At 43.7% G+C, this 22,604-nt stretch overlaps 1 protein-coding gene across 1 annotated transcript; it reads left to right on the forward strand.

Annotated features, from left to right (window-relative positions):
• The first annotated feature begins 304 nt into the window (after positions 1-304).
• On the forward strand, positions 305-20,842 carry kpnb3 (karyopherin (importin) beta 3). The gene is made up of 26 exons (XM_080423104.1): positions 305-491; positions 3,350-3,430; positions 4,440-4,632; positions 4,791-4,893; positions 5,799-5,895; positions 6,047-6,151; positions 6,508-6,630; positions 7,288-7,408; positions 8,412-8,499; positions 9,462-9,568; positions 9,785-9,909; positions 10,344-10,433; positions 10,810-10,983; positions 11,761-11,979; positions 12,903-12,986; positions 13,102-13,234; positions 13,749-13,870; positions 14,068-14,164; positions 14,568-14,740; positions 15,533-15,644; positions 16,417-16,472; positions 16,624-16,746; positions 19,001-19,220; positions 19,633-19,861; positions 20,256-20,397; positions 20,587-20,842. The coding sequence occupies exons 1-26, from the start codon at positions 414-416 to the stop codon at positions 20,671-20,673; spliced, it is 3,282 nt and encodes a 1,093-aa protein (XP_080279230.1). The 5' UTR covers positions 305-413; the 3' UTR covers positions 20,674-20,842.
• The last annotated feature ends 1,762 nt before the right edge of the window (positions 20,843-22,604 follow it).

Genomic DNA, 22,604 nt, shown 5'->3' on the forward strand with positions numbered 1-22,604 from the left:
CGTTTTTTTTTGGCTTGTTTCTCAAGTGTAGTTGATACAAGATTTGTGTTTTTAACATGTTAAAAAATATATTCCAAAAGTTTTTTTTGAAAATAGCAGATCTACAAGATGCGACGCGTTGTGAGCTTGTAGGTCGGCTATTAAAAAAAAGCCTTGGTTTTAGAAACAATTGAAAAAAATTGTCATTTTTAAAATGTTCTGATTTTATTTTGAAAATCAATTGAACGAAAGGTACACGGATTCTGATTGCTTATTTCTCTCTCAAAATCTGGCAACGCTGATTGTGTGTCCGGGTGAGGAGCAGACTAGAGGCGAGTCGGCAATCGGCATAACGTTGAGTGAGTGTGAGAGCCGGGTGCTTTATCTCACGGCCCTCCTTCCTACCCCTGGTCCTTCTTCTATCTTCTTCCACAATGGCGGAGCAGCAGCAGTTCTACCTCCTCCTGGGCAACCTGATGAGCCCCGACAACAGCATCAGGAAACAGTCCGAGGTGAGCGTCGCTTATGCCCGGTTGATCGTTCCTCCCCTAGGCCGGGTAGGAGGAGAGGAGAGCCGGGGAGCTGCTGGCTGGCTGCCCCGCCGGGTCCCTTGGCTCGCTTGTAGCCTGCGTTAGCACGCCCCTGCTATCCGGAGCTATCTATCCTAGCACAGCCCTGTGTTGCCATGTCTGCTTATTATAAGCGACTTGGTTTTTCTGTAAAGTTGCTTGTAGATATTGGTGGGTTGCGTTTTTTGGGCTTGTTTCTAAAGTGTACCTTTTTTTTTGTGTTGATATTTTGTATGCGGGGCCAGCTGGAGCCCCACATACCATATTTGTGTTGGAATGTTTTAAAAAAACATCCAAATGTGTGTGTGTGGTGTGTGTGTGTGTGTGTGTATATGTGTATGTATATATATATATATATATATATATATATATATATATATATATATATATATATAATTTTTTTTTTTTTTTTAAATGGCAGATCTAAAAGCCCACAGCGCGTTGCATCGTGCCGCGTTGTGAGCTTGTAGATCGGGTTGATACAAAAAGCCGATGTATACAGTTTGCATTGCTCATTTAGCCTAAGTTACATCTTTTGGGCTTGTTTTCCTAGATCTGGTTGCTTATCTCTCTCGCAAACTCTGGCAACACTGGCACAGCCCCGGTAGCAACACGTGTGTGAGTTGCTCGCTGAAGCCTCACAGACAGCACTAGTCCGCTAACTACCGCTAGCTGCACACAGCTAACCACATACACACACACTCAACCATGTTGTTGCGTAGTTTGTTGGCACTGTCAACCATCTTGAGGCCTCACAACAATGCTCGCGCCCCGGACGCCCGAGAGCACACGATGCCCGACGAGGCGGCGTGTTGCCCGTTGTCCAGATGGAAGTGGCGGTCCTTCTCTCTACACACACAATCACACATAAGATGTTAGCGTCTACCTGCTAGCACATCGTAGTAGCCGCTGGGCTAGCGGGCTAGTAATGTGTGTTGGCCAGCGCTTAAAGCGATGATGAGCCAGCTTTAAATGGAAACACGTTCCTGTGTGACGTGAAAAGCTCAATAATGTTTCTCTGAGTGTCTGTCTGGGGGGGGGGGCTATCACTATGTATGCCGACCACAAGCAAACCCCCTGCTGTGGCCTGGATTTGGTTCATTAAAGCATAAAAAACACAACTGAAAGACCAAATCAACTACCCATCGTGTCTTTGATTGTATTGAATACTTTATTAGACAGAAATGCATACAGGACGAGTACAGTCATACACTTGGTCTAAAAGGATGTACACAAAAAAGTCCTTGTGGACTTGTTTCCATCATTGGGGTCCTCTGTATTCAATTCGTCCACATAACATAAAAATAACACCAAAAACCACTATCATCACACATTAAACACTATGTACATGAAACCTCTTTATAGTTTATGATTACAGCTAATCTGTGGGGTTAATTAGCTCCATTTGGCGCGTTGCTCCCTCCCTGACCGGACACTGTCTGATGTGAGTCAGTGGATTAGTCAGTCCCAGGGGATTTGAATGGCCACACAGTCTAGCTGGCCTATTCACTTTCTCTTGCCCCCACCACCACACCGCGATTAGCCTCTCATCATCCGGGGATCCGTGGTATTGTTAGCCAAACGCTTTCCTCTCTCGTTTTTTGGGTGGCAGCTGGATGAATCTTATCGCCCTCATCCCTCACCCAGTGGTCAGCACTTTCCTTTCTGATACACAATCACTGGCCTGATGGCTAAGCTCACTGGAATCCACCCTGTTAGAGAGAGAGAGAGAGAGAGAGACACACACACACACACTAGAGGAATGGATCCAGCTGGATGGGTCATAAGACTAATATGGCCAGGCTTGTTGTATGACTGTGTCAGCTTGAAAAACAGTTAACAATTCACACCAGTATATGACATGTAAAAAAAAAAAAGTTGCATCTTCAGGCAAACCAAGACTTGCAGGCTATCAAGACTGTCATGAGATTGCCATTGAGTCGGTAAGCATTTGTGCGTTGGGTAGGTGCTCTTATGATGTGAGGCAAGGAAGAGGCCTGATTGTGGAGAGAATGCAGTGACTCAAGATTCCAATAACGCAACTATTCTGATCAGATATATAGATATCAGATTGTAGAAAGGCCTCAGGGGTGGTGGTGGTTGGGGTGGGGGGGGGGACAACAGCAAAGGCTCGGATCTACCATGCCCCATCAGACATTTAATACCCCACCACGTTGAGCTGGTTGAAGTAAGCAACTGGCAGCTGTACATAAAGTGTGTGCTAGCCTAGCACACACCCCCAAGGCTACTCTCATAGCTGGGGCAGGAGAAACCCCATTGCATCACCAAGCATCCCAGTCCACATTCCTTGAATATTTCAAGAAGCCTTTGAATTTAAAGCATGTATCAGTGTGTTAAATGAAGCTCATCCACAGGCATGGCTCCTCTCGATGCGCACTAGTCCAGTGAAATGTGTTGTTGTCTTGGTAAAGCATGTGCCTCCAAGGCTCTTGTTATTCACAGGTATACAAATGCTGTGTAGCTCTATTACTATAGTGTATTGTTTTTTCTATTAGCTGGCTGGGTCTCATAGTTGACTTGGCAGGACACCAACAAAGCCACGGTTGAGGGTTCTATTCCATATCAAGTCTAGTGAAACGCTGCACTGAAACCTGCTGGGGTCAGTGAGTTTAGCCCTTGACAGGACCACCAATGCTACAAATCTACACACTTTGGCTACACACTTCGCTCGCTTTGTAAAGCTGCTTTCACCAAAAATGGCATGATGTACGTGTAGTTAATCATATCCATATCCAAACAATCTAATTTCCTTCCTATTGCTGTTGTGATTGTTTTTGCAGGAGACCTACGACAGCATCCCTGGCCAGAACAAGATCACATTTTTGCTGCAGGCTATCAGAGATGCAGCCGCCACAGAGGAGGTATGTAAGCTCGACGACATCATCTCTGGTCCCCCTAGCTATTACCACTAGTGCACAGGGCCTTTATCCATTTACGCCCGTTCGACTCGAAAATAAATCAATCCTCCCCAGAGAATTGGATGTCACAGTGTTTCCAACATTCTTATTGTTTATCTCCTCACCTCCCCTGTAAAGCTAGTGGGGAGAGGCAAGATGGTTGAATGTTTTGTACCCTCTTTTTCTTTGTAAGATGAGTGACTGGCAGGTCATGAGCTGCTTGTGTGCTAACTGTTGTAATTATGTGGTGTGCATAAATGCCTCTTGTCACATTTGATGTTAAGCATTTAGCATTCTTTCTTTTACAATGCACTGCAATGCCTGATTTATACTTTGTTGCCTGCCTGCTGTGTCACACAGAAAATAGCAGCACGATGTATTGTGAGCTTGTAGATCTGCTATTTTTGATACGTGACACTGCCATGCAAGATGCAGCTAAGTGTAAATCTGGTTTAACTTTGCTTTGAAGTCTGCCCCTGTTGAGCTGAGACGTTATTAGGAAATACGTGTACACATGGCCCCCCACAAGACTTATTGGTGCGCGTCATGATTTTGGCGAGTGGCTACTCGCTGTCGTCAACGGGGCAGCCTGGCCCTTTCGTGCCTCCTCTCTCTCTTCCTCCTTTTACCTCATGACTGATTATTTTTAGAGCTTTGAAACGGGAGCAGCTAAATGGATGGTTGGCCCGGCAGAGTGTGACTCTGCCTTTTTGTTTTGTGAGATGCTGCAAGTTCTTGTTGGAACTGTCAAAGCACTCCTGTTTTCATAACGATCCATACCTTTAAAAAAAACAGTTTTTGACCCCTGTTACTGATAGTTTTCTACATTTGGCTCGATTTACCTGTTGACCCAGAGGTCTAAATAACAGACTGCTAGAATGACATGGAGCCATTTAAATGCACTCATCGTCCTGGTAGACCCAACTTGGACCGCACATAACTGTGTATAACATCAAATCACCCCCTGGTCCAGGTCAAACAGATGGCGGCAGTGCTGCTCCGGCGGCTGCTCTCATCGTCGTTTGAGGAGATCTACCCCGGCCTGACGCTGGAGATGCAGACGGCCATAAAGACAGAGCTGGTCACCAGCATCCAGCAGGAGACCGCGCCTACCATCCGCAAGAAGGTCTGCGACATCGCTGCCGAGCTGTGTCGCAATCTCATCGGTAAAGACACTTCCTCCTCCTTCTCACACACGTCCCCCTCACTCAGAGAGTCATGGTTTTGGAAGAACATATCGGAAGATATTAGAAATGTCAGAGTGCTGACCATAATGATTTCCATTGAAGCTGTATTTTCTATTAACGCACCCTCCCATCTCTAGATGACGACGGTAACAACCAATGGCCAGAGTTGCTTAAGTTCCTGTTTGACTCTGTCAACTCTCAGAACGTGGGCCTGCGAGAGGCTGCCCTGCACATATTCTGGTGAGCTCCACCTAAAACATGTTTTTGTCAGTGGTGCAGCAGTTAAGATATTTCTCTTCAGAACCTCCAAATGCATGCAGATGGTATCAACCTGTAGATCAAATCATGATGACATTTCCAAGATATTCTGCCAATTTTATCCAGGCATTACAGCAAGTGGGAGTTATTTTGTTTATATAGTTGTTTTATAACTTTTAAGCCATGTGTCACTGGCTAGCCTGGTAAACCCTCCCTCCGGAAATCTCATTTCTATTTGATTCCTGGAGTGAGTCTGGCATGAACCGCCTCTCTGCAATATTGGCTGTGTATGCCAAACGGCCGCGCCTATCAGCGTCGTCGCTCATTGTTCTGTGATTGACAGCTTACGTTGGCCAATCAGGTGGCGAGTTCGAGTGAGCCCAAAACACGAACGGCAGCCATCTTTTTCTTGTGCGGCCAATTCTCCGCTATTTTTTTACTTCAAAAAGCTCTCTAACTTCTATTTTGAGGCACGGAATTTACTTATAAGATATCGTTTGGATAGAATTTAGTTGTTTAACCATGTTTAATCATGACAAAGCCTATTTAAAAAAATAATAATTAGAGAACCGGTAGGGGCGGGCAGTGACACCATTGTACCCGAAAAGGGCAACCCATTTTGGGTATGGCTGTCTCAAAAGTCCCGTCGCGTCACATTAAGACTGGTGAACTGCTGATTGGCTGAAGGGGAAAAATTATCATTGGCTGAAGGGGTTGTCAGTCAACGGTATTACTCCCGCCCAACTCCAGCACAGACAATATTGCAGACAGGCGGATCAGGCCAGACTCACTCCTGAAATGAAATGGAATTGAGATTTCCGGAGGGAGGGTTTACCAGGCTAGTCACTGGCCACTGACACGTGTGTTTTTCTTTTACATATGTGTAGGAACTTCCCTGGGATCTTTGGCAACCAGCAGCAGCATTACATGGAGGTTATAAAACGCATGCTGGTCCAGTGCATGCAGGACCAGGAGAACCCACAGGTAAAGACTCTTCACAGGATACTTGATTGCACTGATTTCACAGGATACTTGATTGCACTGATTTCAACACTAGAGCACAACATCTTAAGATTGCCTGAAAATGTAGAATTTAGCCCTAGAGGAATTAAAATGTATATTTATTTCTTTTCAGATCCGTATGCTGGCGGCACGTGCTGCTGCCTCCTTCGTCTTATCCAATGAGAGCAACACAGTCCTGCTTAAACACTTTGCTGACCTGCTGCCTGGCATCCTGCAGGTCAGTAGAGAGAACCCCATACACATTTAAAAACTGCTTATCTTCAATGCTTCAGTGAGTCAAGATGTCACAGTGGGTGTGGTCATATTTCACTAGAGTTTTTTTTATAGCCGAACTGTAAGCTCAAAATGCATCGTGATGTGTTACGAGCATATAGGTCTGCCATTTTTGCTGACTGTTCTCCCCAGAAGAAGGACAGTAGGGTTCATGTGGCAAATTGAACGAATGTAATGTTTCCATGTTTGTGGACAATAACACTGCACATCTTTTTTTGATGGCAGCCAGCTACCCATATATTTTCCGCACACGTAATTGACAATGGTTGACCAGTGACCACACGTAATTTCTCCCGCCAGGCGGTGAACGAGTCATGTTATCAGGGAGATGACTCTGTGCTCAAGTCTCTAGTCGAGATCGCAGACACGGCGCCAAAATACCTGAGACCCAACTTGGAGGCCACACTGCAGCTCAGTCTGAAGGTGAGTGCACATGTTTCCATCGCTCGTATCATATTCCCCTTGTGTCAGTTCATCTTTTTTCTAGCTGTTTTTTAAAAGGCGTTTCTGCTGCATGATTCCAGTTCAAAGAGTTTCAATTGATTGCAGCTGCTTTTTAAATTCTTGTGCAAAGTTACTGTTTCAACATTTTAGCTCCATTTCCATTATGTAAGATATAATTCTGGACATGCATGCAATTTTTATTTTTCAGCTTTGTCCTCTGTCATGTAATAGATAAACATTACCCTTAACTCATTCACTGCCTAGAACGACTAAAACGACTTTTGTCCTTTAAGCCCCCACTGCCAAGAACGACTAAAACGACTTTTAAATTTTTTTTCTTCTTATTTATTTATTTAATTTTTAACCTAAAGACCAAGGAGATATGATTTGTTGAAGATCTAGACTCCAATCCACTTCCTTGTTAACTTAAAACTTAAACATTTTGTATCTTGGCTCCTGAGTACTTTCTTTTTCTATGAAAAATCTCTGGCAGTTTGTCAAACGCAAAAATAAAAAAGTTCTGGCAGTGAATGAGTTAAATGTACGATTTGAAATAATTTAATTTCTATTTAGATGACCAGGTCCTGTTTTGTTAATTGTCAGTCATTGCCTTAACCCGGTCCCCCCCCTCTCCAGTTATGTGCAGACACCAACCTCACCAACATGCAGAGGCAGCTGGCCCTGGAGGTCATCGTCACACTGTCGGAGACGGCGGCAGCCATGCTGCGGAAGCACACGGCCATCGTGGCTCAGAGTGGTGAGAGAGGAAGCCAAGCAGCTCTCGCACCCAACACACATACTGTCCTTTGCATCACTGCCTTTCACCTACCTCCTTAAAGGGATAGTTCACCCCCAAAATGACTTTTTTTTTCCTATCGATTACCCACCCCATAAAGACGTGAATTCATGGATATTTTTCAGTTTTTGTCGTATTCCTAAGCCAATAATTTGATAATAATAAAGACCCTAATGTATCCGGTAGGAGACACAAAGGAGACTCTTGTCTCCTACCGGATACATCAGGGTCTTTATTATTATTATCATCAAATTATTGTCTTAGGAATACGACAAAAACAAGAATATCCATTCAATGCTTCATGGGGTGTTTAATTGATATTTAAGTATTTTTTTTTGGGGTGAACTACTCCTTTAACTCTCTTAACCAGACGTGTAGATTTCAGGCCTTGCATTTTAACCACATGAACCCTAGCATCCCTATTCTGGGGCAAGCATTCGCCAAGCTCCCAACGCATTGCATTGTGAGTTTCTAGACCGGCTATTTTCGGCGGTGTTGGTGTAGAGAGAAAACGGGCGTGGACCAAATATGGAGAGTCTGGTCAACTAATTGTAAGGGGATGTAGATTCAGTTCTTGTCTTCTTAACACATTGGCTGCCAAAAACGCAGATCTGCGTACTATTTTTAATAAATACGTGGGCTGCCAAGAACGCAGATCTGCGTTCTATTTAAAATCGTTTTTTTTTTTTTATTTGACCCAAAGACCAAGGAGATATGATTGTTCGAAGATTTAGACTCCTATCCACTTCCTTGTTAACTTAAAACTTAAAAATTCTGTATCTCGGCTCCTGAGTACTTTTTTTTTCAATGAAAAATCTCTGGCAGTCTACAGCTAAAAATCTGAAATAATTCTGGCAGTCAATGTGTTAATGCAACACTAGGGGTTCCAAGTACAGTGCTGTGGGTGTTTCACTCAACCTGTGCTCAGTGCAGTGCTAACCATGGGTTTTGTTTGTGTGTACAGTGCCGCAGATGCTGACCATGATGGTGGACTTAGAGGAAGACGAGGAGTGGGCTATGGCCGACGAACTTGAGGATGACGACTTTGACAGGTGACACCTTCTGTTCGTCACACACACACCCTCTGTTCGCCACACGCATAACATCTTTTCAACAACCTGCCCAGAAATTACTTACTCTCTGCACTGTATGTCAAGCTAATGGGTAACGGGGCTGGAGATGAACGTTTCTTCTTTTACTTGGTAGCACTAGTGCTCTCAACTTGAAAAGATAGGAACACCCAGACAAAAATGTAAGGAGTACCAATAAAAGAAAATACAAATTATTTTGTTTTACAAAAACGATATGACAGTACGGTCATAAAAACGCATCATAGGCCACCACTATGGCTTTAAATAAAATTCTGCAGTTCACGACAATTTTGTCAATGTGGGGTTGTTTGCTTTTGTGGTGTGACACCACTAGTTTCCTAGTGGAAAACTGAGCGACAGGCACACGCATCCCGTTTCCCACATGGAGCAGCCTTGCCTCTCGGTCATATAGTTTGCGTGTCTTGTCATGGTGTCAACTTACTGACGATTACAAGTGCGCAGAGCCTTTGCGGTTTTGATTGAGAAATATGAGAAGGTGTTCTGGACAGTCGGTTAATATTGCGCCTCCTCTTTCAATCTCTCTTGTGTGATTTGAATGTCGGCGCGGCAGCATTCATGTGACTTCTCTGTTACGTTGTTCCAATGAGCAAACCGTCTCCATGCTGCAGAGCACCTACTGTCATCTCAAGACACACCGAATGTATTTAGTAGAATCTACATACAGTGTGTACTAACTATAATGTACAATTATTTGCACTCACACAAATGCTCCCAGTTATATTTCAAGGTCGCACAGACACAATTTTCGGGAGAATATACAACCAAAACTATTCCAATTTCAAGCCCTGCATAATGAAAGGCGGTGAAGCCAAGTGGTTCATCTATGCACACCTCTGGGTGGCTATGTTCTGTTTGTGGGATACGATGAGGTTTGAAAGGTGTTTTCCGCTGTGTCCCAATAGTAACGCAGTGGCGGGGGAGAGCGCCCTGGACAGGATCGCCTGTGGGCTCGGAGGCAAGATCGTCCTGCCGATGATCAAACAGCACATCATGCAAATGCTGCAGAACCGTACGTTTTCACATGATGCACGCACACACACACGCTCTTTCAAACAACATATTGACCGTATTCACATAGCAGCCATCTTGCTCATGTCATATGGGTTGGCAGCCATGCAAGGAGACTTGATCAGTTATGCCTAGATTTGGTAAATTATTTAAATGTTTATTTACCAACAATTGCCTTTTTTTTTTTAACATATTTTGTTTCGTTCTCTGCCTGCAGCTGACTGGAAGTATCGCCATGCAGGCTTGATGGCTCTGTCGGCCATCGGAGAGGGCTGCCACCAGCAGATGGAGGCGATCCTTAACGAGATAGTCAGCTTTGTCCTACTGTTCTGCTCTGACCCTGTAAGACACGCATGCATGTTTAAGTAATGCTGTTTGAATAGTGCTTTGTCTCTTTAACTGGTTTGATTATAGCCTAACCACACAGAAACGGCATGCAGATTATGTCACTTAAACGTTTCAGCTGCAGTCACATTTGAAACTTCTGTTTCACTTTGTGTTACTTCATTTGCAGTATTGCAATTAAATGATAAAGAATGGTCAAATGTACTTCAGCCTATTGTCTGGGACAGCTTTGTCATGATTTGCATGCACAGCAAGTTCAGCTTGCTCCCTTCATTTGTCATTCCGCACAGCCCTTCACACAGTGAAGCAAAAGATGATTAACGTGTGTGTGTTTACCCTCTGAGCTTGATGCAAATTAAAAGCCACTTTGAATGTATAGTAATGTCCCCCCTGGTATTTTAGTGGTGTTGACTCTGCTCTTCTGTCTCCAGCACCCCAGGGTGCGTTACGCGGCCTGCAACGCCATTGGCCAGATGGCCACAGACTTCGCCCCCACCTTCCAAAAGAAATTCCACGACAAGGTTGGTATCAAATCACTTTTGAGTTGTTAAAAAAAAAAAGGAAATCAAGGTGGAAAATGAATCGGTGCCAAGATTTGCTAAACGATATCATAATCACCCTATGTTAGCTGGGGCCTGACTGGTGTCACATTGTTGGGTTTTGTGTCTGTGCTGAAGATGGATAAATCGCGTTCTGTTCAGGTGGAGCTTGTTGAATGGATTGATGAGATCGTTTTTTTTATAGCCAAGCATAACCAGGATTCTTCTGGTGTAAAACTAAATGCATTAAACAAATTCTAATAAATAATTGGTCACAAATGACCTACAGTAAACTCAACTGCAGTACAAATTTGTCTACCCCATGACCTTTCCCCTCCCTCACCCTCTGCACCCCCAGGTCATCTCAGCGTTACTACAGACCATGGAGGACCAGACCAATCCCAGGGTGCAGGCTCACGCTGCAGCCGCCCTCATCAACTTCACAGAGGACTGTCCCAAGTCGCTGCTCCTCCCCTACCTGGACAGCCTGGTGCAGCATCTCCATGTCATCATGGTTGCCAAGCTTCAGGAGGTATATACGTGAACTCACACTCACACTCACACTCACACACACACACACACAGTGCCAGTTTTTTTTGGCACAAGGCTCGAATTTGAAAGTTAATGATTGCAATTCTTTGTTTTGCTTCTCTGCATCATGTGCCTGGGGTTTTAATTGATGTGCGTGTGTGTGTGCACCATGTGTGAGTCAAAGATGACCGTATTTGAATAATCGGTTTGTTGGCATCATCAGACTAAATGCTACAGTGTGTGTGCCTGGGGTTTTAATTTCTGTGTGTGCACATCCATTGTGTGAGTCAAAGATGACAGTATTTGAAGAATTGATTTGTTGGCATCATCAGACTAAATAATACTGTGTGTGTGTGTGTGTGTGTGTGTGTTATGTACAAACGAAACCTGTGGTGCTTGAAGGATGGAAATTTAAATGAGTTGAGCTGCAAAGCTATTGATGTTTGTTTGGGTGTCATACTATTTGTACATTTGTCCACCAGAGGGTGCTGAAGTGCTCAACTTAACACATCTCTAGCTAGCCTTGGCTTTTGTTTTGCTAGTGCTTGATGTACTGTATTCTATAAAATGGTGAAAATTGCATGGTAAAGTTAACATTATTTTACCTGGAAACTTTGCCATACTAAGCTGAGGCCCCTTTTTAAACTATACTGGACAGTAGAAAGACAGGAGGGTGGTGTCCAGCCAGAATCAAACCGGGGTTGTTGTAATAGTTTAGAAACCACTGTGCCTCCATACTAAGATGAAGCTCTCAATACACACACCTTTCTCTTCCCAGCTGATCCAGAAGGGCACCAAGCTGGTCCTGGAGCAGGTGGTGACGTCCATTGCCTCGGTAGCCGACACTGCGGAGGAGAAGTTTGTGCCGTATTACGACCTGTTCATGCCGTCGCTCAAGCACATCGTGGAGAACGCCGTGCAGAAGGAGCTGCGTCTGCTCCGTGGCAAGACCATCGAGTGCATCAGCCTCATTGGCTTGGCTGTGGGCAAGGACAAGGTATGCCGTTAAGAGGCACTCAACAGCGTTAAACATCGGAATTGTTAACCAAGGATGCTGTGGTCAAAAATTGCCGCTGGCAGTACAGCTTCCATCTAAATATTTGTAATGTATACTTAAGTAATAACTCTCAATAGGCAGTGATTATGTGACTATATCACAGCTAAGCGGGCGACAACCCCCTTATTCATTTTATAAAATGGTTGCCAAAGTCATAGGCAATATAAAAATTAGACGTATGCTGTTTTTAAGTAGCAGTTTCTATTTAATTCAATAATTTGTAGTCCCAGACTGCCTGTGGTTGCCATGCAAATTTTTTTTTTGATTGGAAGTTCATCAGTGTCATCCTTGTGCTGCGCTGCCTGTCATTCTTTGCCGCTTCTGTTACTGGCATAGAAACAACATTTCATTGACCAGCTTTGGACAATGACAGCTTCAGCTTTGATGCTTTCACAACATTTCATTGACCAGTTTTAGACAATGAAACTGCTTTGATGCGCTCGCAACCATTTCATTGACCAGCTTTAGACAATGAAATGGCTTTGATGCGTTCACAATATTTCATTGACCAGCTTTGGACAGTGAAACTGTAAAAGACATTAGACTCCGTAGCCGTGGTATTATGGTTATTATACCACTCCTATCAACCCAATGGGTTGGCGTGTTTAGTAGGACACAGCACCTTGTAAGTAATCCACGGTTTTAATAAAACCAGCTTGGAGTAACTAAAATCTGTATGTGGCTTTGAAATTGGAAGTAATGGGATGGGGCAGGTGTGTGGTTGTTGGTGTTTGTCAAGTACCCCCCCCCCCCCCACCCCACCACCACCACAGCACCTTCCAGTGGACTGAAGTGCAAGTGGCGCTCCCAGATCACATTACATGAACTCCTTTAACCCTCCTCTTGTATTCTGTGTGTGATAGTTCATGCCTGATGCCTCGGCCGTGATGCAACTGCTGCTCAAAACGCAGACGGACTTCAACGATCTGGAAGATGACGATCCTCAGGTAGGAAGCAGGAGAGACCCACACAGGGGTTTCATTCTTCTGTAGAGAATTTCTATATTCAGTTACAGTTCTGCTAAACTGATATTGTGCGTGTGTGTGTGTGTGTGTGTGTTAGATCTCCTACATGATCTCGGCATGGGCTAGGATGTGTAAAATTCTGGGTAAGGAGTTCCAGCAGTACCTGCCTGTGGTCATGGGTCCCCTGATGAAGACGGCCTCCATCAAACCCGAGGTCGCTCTCCTGGACAGTAAGTCCCCCAAATTAACTGGTGGCCTCGTCAATCGATGTGTGTGTGTGCCGGAGTTGAATTTCCCTCATGGGAATTGAATCCTGACCTCTACTGCACCCCGAAGGGCCATTATTTGAGCCTGTGCAAAACCTGTTTGTGTATGCCACTCCGGCTGCAAGATTGGTCTGCTTGATGAAGGTCCGAGCGACCGAAACGTAGTATCTGCATTCAACTGTTTTTCTGTAAGTGAAGACGGTGTGTGGGACTCCTTTTTGCTCTTCTCAAGTTCATTACTCCTACGCACCTGTCCATTTCAGTAGGTGTGCAAAAGGACCTTTTCTACTTAGTAAAGCAGTTTGAAATGCATTACAATATGGCAAAAAAGAGCTTTCATAATACCTGTATGCATCATACTTCATCGTATGATGGTGTTGTGTGGCGAAAATCACCGATCTACAAGCTCACAATGCGTTGTTTGCGTGTGTGTGTATACTGTACTGAGGATGTCTGTAACCCACCCGGTTTATTTTAGCCCAGGACATGGAGAACATGTCAGAGGACGATGGCTGGGAGTTTGTCAACCTTGGGGACCAGCAGAGCTTCGGCATTAAGACTGCAGGACTGGAGGAGAAGGCCACTGCCTGCCAGATGTTGGTGAGTCATTATTGAATAGAAACTTATGTGACTTGACTATAAGTAAGTCATAGTGTAAGTGTTGTTAATTCACATTTAGGCCACTTTTTTTTAGACACTGCAACATAGCTTCATACAATAGCCAATGATTGTGTTGGATTTATTTGCAAGAGTTGATAGAACTATTGTCAACTGTTATTTATTTTTTTCTGTTGCAGGTATGCTATGCCAAAGAGCTGAAGGAAGGTTTTGTGGAGTACACAGAACAGGTGGTGAAACTGATGGTGCCTCTGCTCAAATTCTACTTCCATGATGATATCCTTTTCACCTTTGACCCCCACATGGGTTATTATTCCTGTTCACAGATTGTTAAGATTTCGGGTTAATTAACCATTTCAAGTCTATATACAGTACTTCGTCGACTGGGGTCCTCAAGGTGTCTGTACTTGAACCCCCTACTTTTTCCCCTCTGCACCACATCTCTTAAAAAATGGGTGATATACATGCTCACAATGTGCCGCAACGAGCTGAGCTTGTAGATCTGCTATTTTTGCTGACGTTTGCCTATTACGACAGGAAATGAAAAGGACGCTAGAGTCCAGTTCATGTGGTTAAATATACTTAAAGGGCGCTCAAGTGTCACGTGCCTGGGTGTTTTAAGTGTATAGGCATTTGGAACGCTGTAACTGTTTCGCCATGTTCCTTGACTGTGACTTACGTGTCCGGGTGGCAGCCGCCGAGTCCATGCCACTGCTGCTGGAGTGTGCGCGGGTTCGAGGCCCCGAGTACCTCGCCCAGATGTGGCACTTCATGTGCGGCGCCCTCATCACAGCCATCGGCACCGAGCCCGACTCCGACGTTCTATCAGAAATCATGCACTCATTCGCCAAGGTAAGGTGATTTTATACCCTGGGCTTAAGCCCTTCAGTTTTAAGGTGATTTTATACCCTGGGTTTAAGTGTTACCTTTTGGAGCGCTCGGGTGGCACAAAGGTAAAGTGTCTGCCCACCACCACGGAGGTTGTGGGTTGGAATCCACCGTGGTGTCGAGCGGCTAGGGGGACCGAAGCCGGGCGGAGAGGGTGCTCTCACTGCATGTAATCCTACGGATGGGGCGGCACCTGTCGGCAGGGAGTGTTGGGCGGGAGGAGTAGGACGAAGGCTCTACTTCCTCCCGGTGGGGGCTTCTCACTGGAAGGCGAGTCGGTAGGATTCAATAGCAGTGACAACACACAAATGTGTGTGTGCGTGTGTGTGTGTGTGGGGAGGAATCAATTGGCATAACGACTACATAAGGGCTCAAAAGAAAGAAAAAAATGTTTAACAAATGTTGGCAACATTGTCACTAAGTGTGTTAATGAGTTAGCATTTTGCATTTCCTGGTTCTCAAGTGCATATAGGCTTTTTTTAAACAGACTTTTGGTTGAATGCCTGCAATCAGGTCTGTTCTATGATGTCAGGGATATTCCACGTCGAACACACAAGCATTCATGATGGAGATGTTTTAGACATGCGACCATGGTGTCGTTTGTTCATAGCTTAAAGTCAGCTTTTTACAAAAATCCAATGCAAGGCTTCATTTCAAGAGCACCAGGAAGGTGCTAGCTTCCGAATACAGAATTACGTCATCCCTGAACCACTCCGTGCTATTGCGTTGCTAATTAATCTTTTCTTCCTTTGGCAGTGCATCGAGCTGATGGGTGACGGCTGCCTTAACAACGAGCACTTTGAGGAGCTGGGAGGCATTCTGAAAGGGAAACTAGAGGAGCACTTTAAGAACCAGGAGCTTAGACATGGTGCGTCCTTTGTGATTCCTTCAGCCTGTCGTTAGTAGGGCTTAGTTCAGAAATGTTCGATACTGGTGTTGATACCTTGACTGATCAATACTTATTATTTTTATACCAATTTTATAAAGTCAAGTAGTTAAGGGCGCCTACATTTGCATCAGTAGGCTACTAGTCTCCCACCAAAAGTATTTAATGACCTAATTGTTACCTGCTAAAATCCCAGTTGTCATAGCAGCATCCTCTGCAACACGGATCAAGCATTTATTCCATGCACGTTCTAGTGTTTCATCAAATTTGACTTGTTGCCTGTCTTGGCAGTATTGTCCTTTTTTGCATACTTTATCCCATTGTTTGCATACTGTATCGCATTGCGTGCTATTACCATATCACCTGATATAAGGGGGCCACACTTTTGGTCTCTTAGACATTGTTTACACCCATGCGACGCACAATGTTGTCAAACTTCTCAAAATACAGCCACACCAGAGAGCTGTTTCTGTTAAATGATGTTGTTTTCACTACATGTGGGAGCACAGTTGTTTTCACTACATGTGACGTGTTCACTATATGAAACTGAAACTTTGATCTTGATACAAGCATACTTATTGGCTCACTGACACTGAGATTCACTCCCTAAGTATGCAAATTTGGTACAGATTTTTCAATACTAGATGTTGTTGAAGCCGTACAGAAAGAGATTGCACTTCATATCTTACCGTTTAAAATTTAGTTTTTTGCTGTTTGAGCAAGAATTCCCTGAACCTTCCTCTGTTCCCCACAGCTAAGAGAGACGATGAGGACTATGATGAGCAAGTAGAGGAAACGTTACAGGATGAGGTGAGAATTTTACACTATATAGACCTCCCATCTGTCTTGACCAAATCCTCAAGAACAACTTTACTATTCAAACATTCCTACTGGAGGCTATTGACTTTTGTGTGTGTTCTGCAATACGCTTAGTTATGTTTGTGTTTTTGTTTTCAATCAGGATGAGAATGACGTGTACATCCTGACCAAAGTGTCAGACATTCTGCATTCAGTCTTCAGCAGCTACAAAGAGAAAGTGCTGCCTTGGTTCGAACAACTCCTGCAGCTAATCGTCCAGCTAATAGTGAGTACTTGGTGGGGGTAGAAGTCTAGGTGGTGTGATGAGATAAAGGGGGATTTTTTTAAAACATTTTGTTAAACTAGAGTTCGGGTTGCTACGCGGCCCTCACACCTACGTCGCACCGCTGATCCGACTGATATGCCCATATATGGAGATCCAGGGTACCCACGGTCATAAAATTCCTGGAAATATTTCAAAATGAGGAACTGTTTCCCAGGCCTGGAAAAGGTTTAGAATTAATCAAATGTTTTGGAAAATGTTTGGAAATACAGTACATTGTTTTTTGTCTAACATTACGTGAAATATGTAACATGGTAAAATGTAGTGCTGCGTTGCACGAGTGCGACCTAATGTATACAGGGGATGTCACGTGACGAAAAGAATGGATCTACAAGATAACATGTTGCACTGTGATACGTTGGTAGCTTGTAGATCTGGTATTTCTTTGTCACGTGACACCTTCGCTGCCTTGGGGCATTGATAGCACACTGGAGTAAGAGACTCATTAGGTAAAATACTTTTGGAAAGGTTTTGAGAATTCATTGTTAAAAATGTGTGGGAACCCTGGAGATCACTATCTTCTGTCGGTCTGTGTCCCTTTTATGCCCATTTGGAGATCAATATCTGTCAATGTAGGATAGGTTCTCTCTTCTGAAAATGTTTATAGCATTGAGCATCATCAGAACGTAGAGCTTTAACATATTAACAAAACTGTTAAACGAAAAACATCACTTAAAATTTAGAATTGGCCGTTAGAATTGGCCAAAAATAACTTCCTTTTAAACACCACAATCGATTTTCAAATGTATTTTTTTTTTATATAAAATATTGTATGCAAAAACATTTATTTAAAGACCGAAAAAAGTCTTCCTCTCTCTTTGCGCCGGTCCCAGTTCATGGTGCGAGATCAAAATAATTTTTTTTTTTTTCCACTTAAATTTTATTAAGTTTTCAAGAACAAAACACATAAAACAAAAGACAAACAATAGACATCACATATGTTGCCAAACATCATCTTATATAATGATAAAATAAAATAGAATAGAAGGAAGGCACAGGTGCTGTTCAATGTTAATAAACGATAGTACATGAAAACTGTATTTTTTGTTCAAAAGGTTTTAGCTCGTTCAATTCTTACAACAACCAGTTTCATTTATATCATCTACCTTCTCCCTCAATCGTCAGAAATAAAACAAAAACCATATATACACATATATGAATATATATATATTTAAGAAGTCACGCGTTTTGTATATACAGTACATGAGTATGTATGTCATGGGTTAAGTACTGTATCAAGACCAAACACAGATATTTATTTGAAATAACTATCCTATTCCCTAGACCTCTTGTCGCTCATAATCAATCCCCCATTTGTTCTCAAATATCTCTTTCTTCATCCTCAAGTTAGCAGTCATCCTCTCCATGTCACGAATCTCAGAGACTACCTGAAGCCAATCTTCCGCAGATGGATCAAATGAATGATTCATACTTATTTTATTCTATAGCCTAATTTTCGGTCGGTCTCGTAAACTGTCTGTCATCACTACCAAATTAATTACCCGTTTCAGCTTGACCTGTTATCATTTTGAATCAATTAAAGTGATGTTGTGTGATTAAATGTGTGTGTGTGTGCTTTCTAGTACAGAGTGAGTCTGGTAACTCGGGTGTCGGATTACTGTGGGTATGTCTGCTGTGGGAAGTCTGTGTTTACAGGCAGCGCAGCAAGGCAGCTGATTTTGCCTTTCTCGTATGGTGTCCCGTGGCAAAAACAGCCAATCTACAAGGCCACAATGCGTTGCATCAGTGATGCATTTTGGACTTATAGATAGGCTCTCGTTCGTGTGGGACACCGTCGTACGTATGAAGCATAAACTGCTGCTTGCGGTCTCTCTTAATTGTACCTGGGTGCTTCTCGTCTCTCTAGACGGCTCTGTGATCTCGCGAGACCAGCTGCCGTGTAAGGTTGTAGTCGCCCAGCGTTTCGCCAGTCGAACATTCTTTAATGTTTAATATTCTAAGGAACATTCGAATATGGAGTATTCTCAGCCTTTAATTCCAGCACTCACAAATATACTTTTTATTTAGGTTTGTGCCTACCTAAATAAAAAGGACCCGAAGCACATTTCTGTGAGTGCTGGTATTTTTTCTGTTTATACAAGCCGTGCACCTGGTAAAGACTACTTGTTGGTACCGAGTTGTGCTCATATTCTTTAAGTTATAATGTTCTAAATAATTACCCCCTCTGCTCCTCCAGTGCCCCAGCAGACCGTGGGCAGACAGACAGTGGGGTCTGTGCATCTTTGACGATGTGGTGGAGCACTGCAGTCCCACCTCCTTCAAATACGCAGAGGTCTTCCTGCGACCCATGCTCCAGTCCCTGTGTGATACCAGTCCCGAGGTGCGGCAGGCAGCAGCCTATGGTGTTGGGGTCATGGCCCAGAATGGCGGGGAGAACTACAGGCCATTCTGCACAGGTAGCACACCCCTTGCCCCCCCCCCCCCCGGCTCAAAGGGTTTCGATTTGTTTTAGCAACCCTAGTCCTTGGAGGAACCCTGGCACTGTCCTACCTGAAAGTGAAATGCATTCCTCTGGTTTCCTTTGTACATGATGGGCCTAGTTATAGACCCGGGACTCCAGGTCTTTTCCTGGTAGTGTATAAAACCAGCAGCGCTGTGGGTACCGTGACAACCAGGGTTTAATTGAACTCTAGCATCCCTTTTCTACTACGTATGCCTATTCGTTGCGAGTGGTTAAAAGCCAGTGATCTGGGCCACCTTGCCTTGTTGGTAGACACAAACCTTATATGCTATTATCGTAGGCAACTCAAGCCTCTATCTTTTCCCCTGACGTGGTCTCCTGCTGTACCCCTCTCCCTCCCTCTCCAGAGGCCATCCCCCTGCTGGTGGGCGTCATCCAGGCTGCAGAGGCTCGCTCCAAGGAGAACGTCAACGCCACAGAGAACTGCATCTCGGCCGTGGGCAAGGTGATGAGGTTCCGGCCTGAGTGTGCCAACGTCAACGAGATCCTGCCCCATTGGCTGAACTGGCTGCCACTCAACGAGGACAAGGAAGAGGCCGTGCACACCTTTGACTTCCTGTGTGATCTCATTGAAAGGTAAGGCGGAGGGGCCAATCACAGAACACTGCTAACCAGGTGTTGTAAGTTTGTCTGTACTGTATGTGTGTTGTCTACCAGCCTCATACTTTGATATTGACGAGAATTCACAAAACAATTCTTTCCCATCTTAATTGTTGCAACGATTTAAAAATAAAGGACAAAAATGAAAAGAGGCATCACCATTCACCACTACATCGCTACATAAATTCTAGTGCAATTTAGGCGATCTTGATTAAAGGTGGGATAGTACTTGACCCTAGTGGCCATGTTTGTTCATCTGTACATAATCTATTATGTATATGAATGTAGAGCATGCACACATTACTTGATTTATTTTCTTATAAGCCTTGCGATCCTTCCTCACAATTTTTTTTATCCCTGATCCTTATAGCAACAATCCTATCGTCCTCGGACCAGACAACTCAAACCTCCCCAAAATATTCCTCATCATCGCGGACGGAGTAGCCAATGAATCGGTCAAAAGTGAGGACGCATGCAGCAAACGGTTGGCAAATGTCATCCGTCAAGTACAGGTACAGAGAAATAAACCTTTACATTTATTTTCTTTTTTTTCCTAGAAATGTGTGGTGGCAATGGGTCTGCTCAGAGCATTGTCTTGAAAAGACTGCACTTTCTTTGGCTAAACTAAGGTTCCTCTAAGGGATGAAATATTTTAAGGCTGCTCCCACAGCAATTGACCATATTGTTCTCTTCCCCGCCAGGTGTCCGGAGGACTGTGGACGCAGTGTGTGTCGACATTGAACGAAACTCAGCAAAAAGCCATCCAGGATCTCCTCAATACGGCTTGAACCATCATAACCACCCACCCCTTCCTCACCTCACCTGCAAACAACCATATAATCAGACCATGACTTAACATCTGGCTCATAGAATCCCTCCTGCTCTGACCTGTAGCGAGCAAGTGTGTGTATGTATGGACTTCTTTGTAGCCTGGCTCCGGTTTCACACACTCCCAACCCCCCCCCCCCATTCCCAAATCCTTCCTTCCACCCTGATAAGTCTATGACCCTTTATGAAATTGGGTGTACCGGAAGCACTGGATTAGATTGGACTGAGCGACAAGGAGGGCCCCCTCCCTCTCTCCTCGCTTTTGGTTTTCCATGGAGGATATCCCTCCCATCTCCAAAGCCACAACCCCGCCGGGCCACGCCCGCCATCCTTTTACTGAGCAGACTTGTCTCCCTACTTCCGGACAGAAGTGATGTTGGTTCTCAACATGCGCTGAGGGAAAAGCTTAAAGTATATCATTATTTGCCCTCAACTCCAAATGTTCTGAAATTATCTCATATCAGGGCATTTTACTTTTTCCTTGGAGTGCATTACCTGACGGTTAGCTGTATCATTCATGGGATGTTCTTTATATATTCTTTTACTTCAATATTGCCCAGTGAAAACTAACTGTTGGAATTGTCAGTGCTCTGGGTGGCCAGAGATGGTGAAACAGGGGGATGGGACTTGAGACTGAGACTTTGACTGCTGAATTGTACGAGGTGGTGGGGGCGTGTGCACTGTGCACATGGGGTGATCACTGCCTGCCTCCTGTGAATCGTTTTATTTTTATTTTTGTTTAAAGGGATACTTCACTTTCACATAAAATAAACATTAAAAAAAAATATTAAAAAAAAAAGAAAAGTTATGGCAAAATAAAGGCCCCCTCACACATTAGTAGGACACTCTAATGCGTGAGGGGGCCGTGATTTTTCCATTACTTTTTTCATTTATTTTTAATATATTTTTTAAATGTTTATTTTATGTGAAAGTGAAGTATCCCTTTAATTTCTTTTTATTTTGTTATTTTTATTTTTTTTCTCGATCTGTAATTCCCAGTGTGTGTGACCTGGGGGGAAAATGGCATCTGTTTGCCCCCAGCTCACGGGGGTAATGTCAGAAGACTTAACAGCATGTGTGTCAGTGGCTAACTCTCACTCCTTTTCGGGGGGGAAAAAATTGATATAGTTAACGCACATCATTGTTGTCTGGGAGATTTGCCATCGACCTACTAATAAAATTCCAGTTGAGAGAATTTTGAAGAAAGTGTCATCTTTGAAAGTTTTAAAGGCTGCCGCAGGCCATGTATGCTAGTTGGAACTAAAACAAGTAATCAGTATTGGAACAACATTTTGAATTATAGTTGTACATTATACATTTATGACATTCAATAATCAGCTTAGTTTGTCTGTCTCACATTGGACAAAAGGGGATCCATCTCACCATTCCGCTTGGACTGTCTATTGGTGTCATTCTGCTTGTGAAGTGCAGTATCTGCTGGATCGTTTGCAACAATATGATATTCCTCTTAAGAAAAGGCAAAGGGCACTGAAGTTGGAAGTCATCAGGTAGTGGCTACATTTGTGTTATGATTCTGCCAGGTAGGCTGACATTTATATGGAGTGTCATACACGTAATGGAAGTTAATTCCCCTTTATACAGGTACATTCCGAAAGGAAAAATGATTATTTCAATAAGTGAAACTTTAATATATTCTAGATTAATTGCAAAATTCAAGCCCATTTTATTTTTTAATCTAGAGATTATGGCATGCAGCTCAAAACAAAAAGCCAGTATCTCAAAATATTAGAATATTATGCAAGACCAATCGAATCATTTAAATGTTGCACTCAATGCTTGGTCAGCCTCTTTTTAATACAAATACTGTATCAGTGCAGTGTGGCATGGACGCGATCAGCCTGTGGCACTGTTGAGGTGCTATGAAAGCCCA

Source organism: Gymnoscopelus braueri (genome assembly GCF_963280865.1).
Source record: "Gymnoscopelus braueri genome assembly, chromosome: 24".
Classification (NCBI taxonomy): Eukaryota; Metazoa; Chordata; class Actinopteri; order Myctophiformes; family Myctophidae; genus Gymnoscopelus; species Gymnoscopelus braueri.

Bases quoted from the DNA above. Each gene is read 5' to 3' on its own strand.
- kpnb3 (XM_080423104.1), top strand. From the start codon at position 414: ATGGCGGAGCAGCAGCAGTTCTACCTCCTCCTGGGCAACCTGATGAGC. The intron at 3,431-4,439 runs GTATGTAAGCTC...CCCCTGGTCCAG, and splicing joins ATGCAGCCGCCACAGAGGAG to GTCAAACAGATGGCGGCAGT. The intron at 11,980-12,902 runs GTATGCCGTTAA...TGTGTGTGATAG, and splicing joins TGGCTGTGGGCAAGGACAAG to TTCATGCCTGATGCCTCGGC.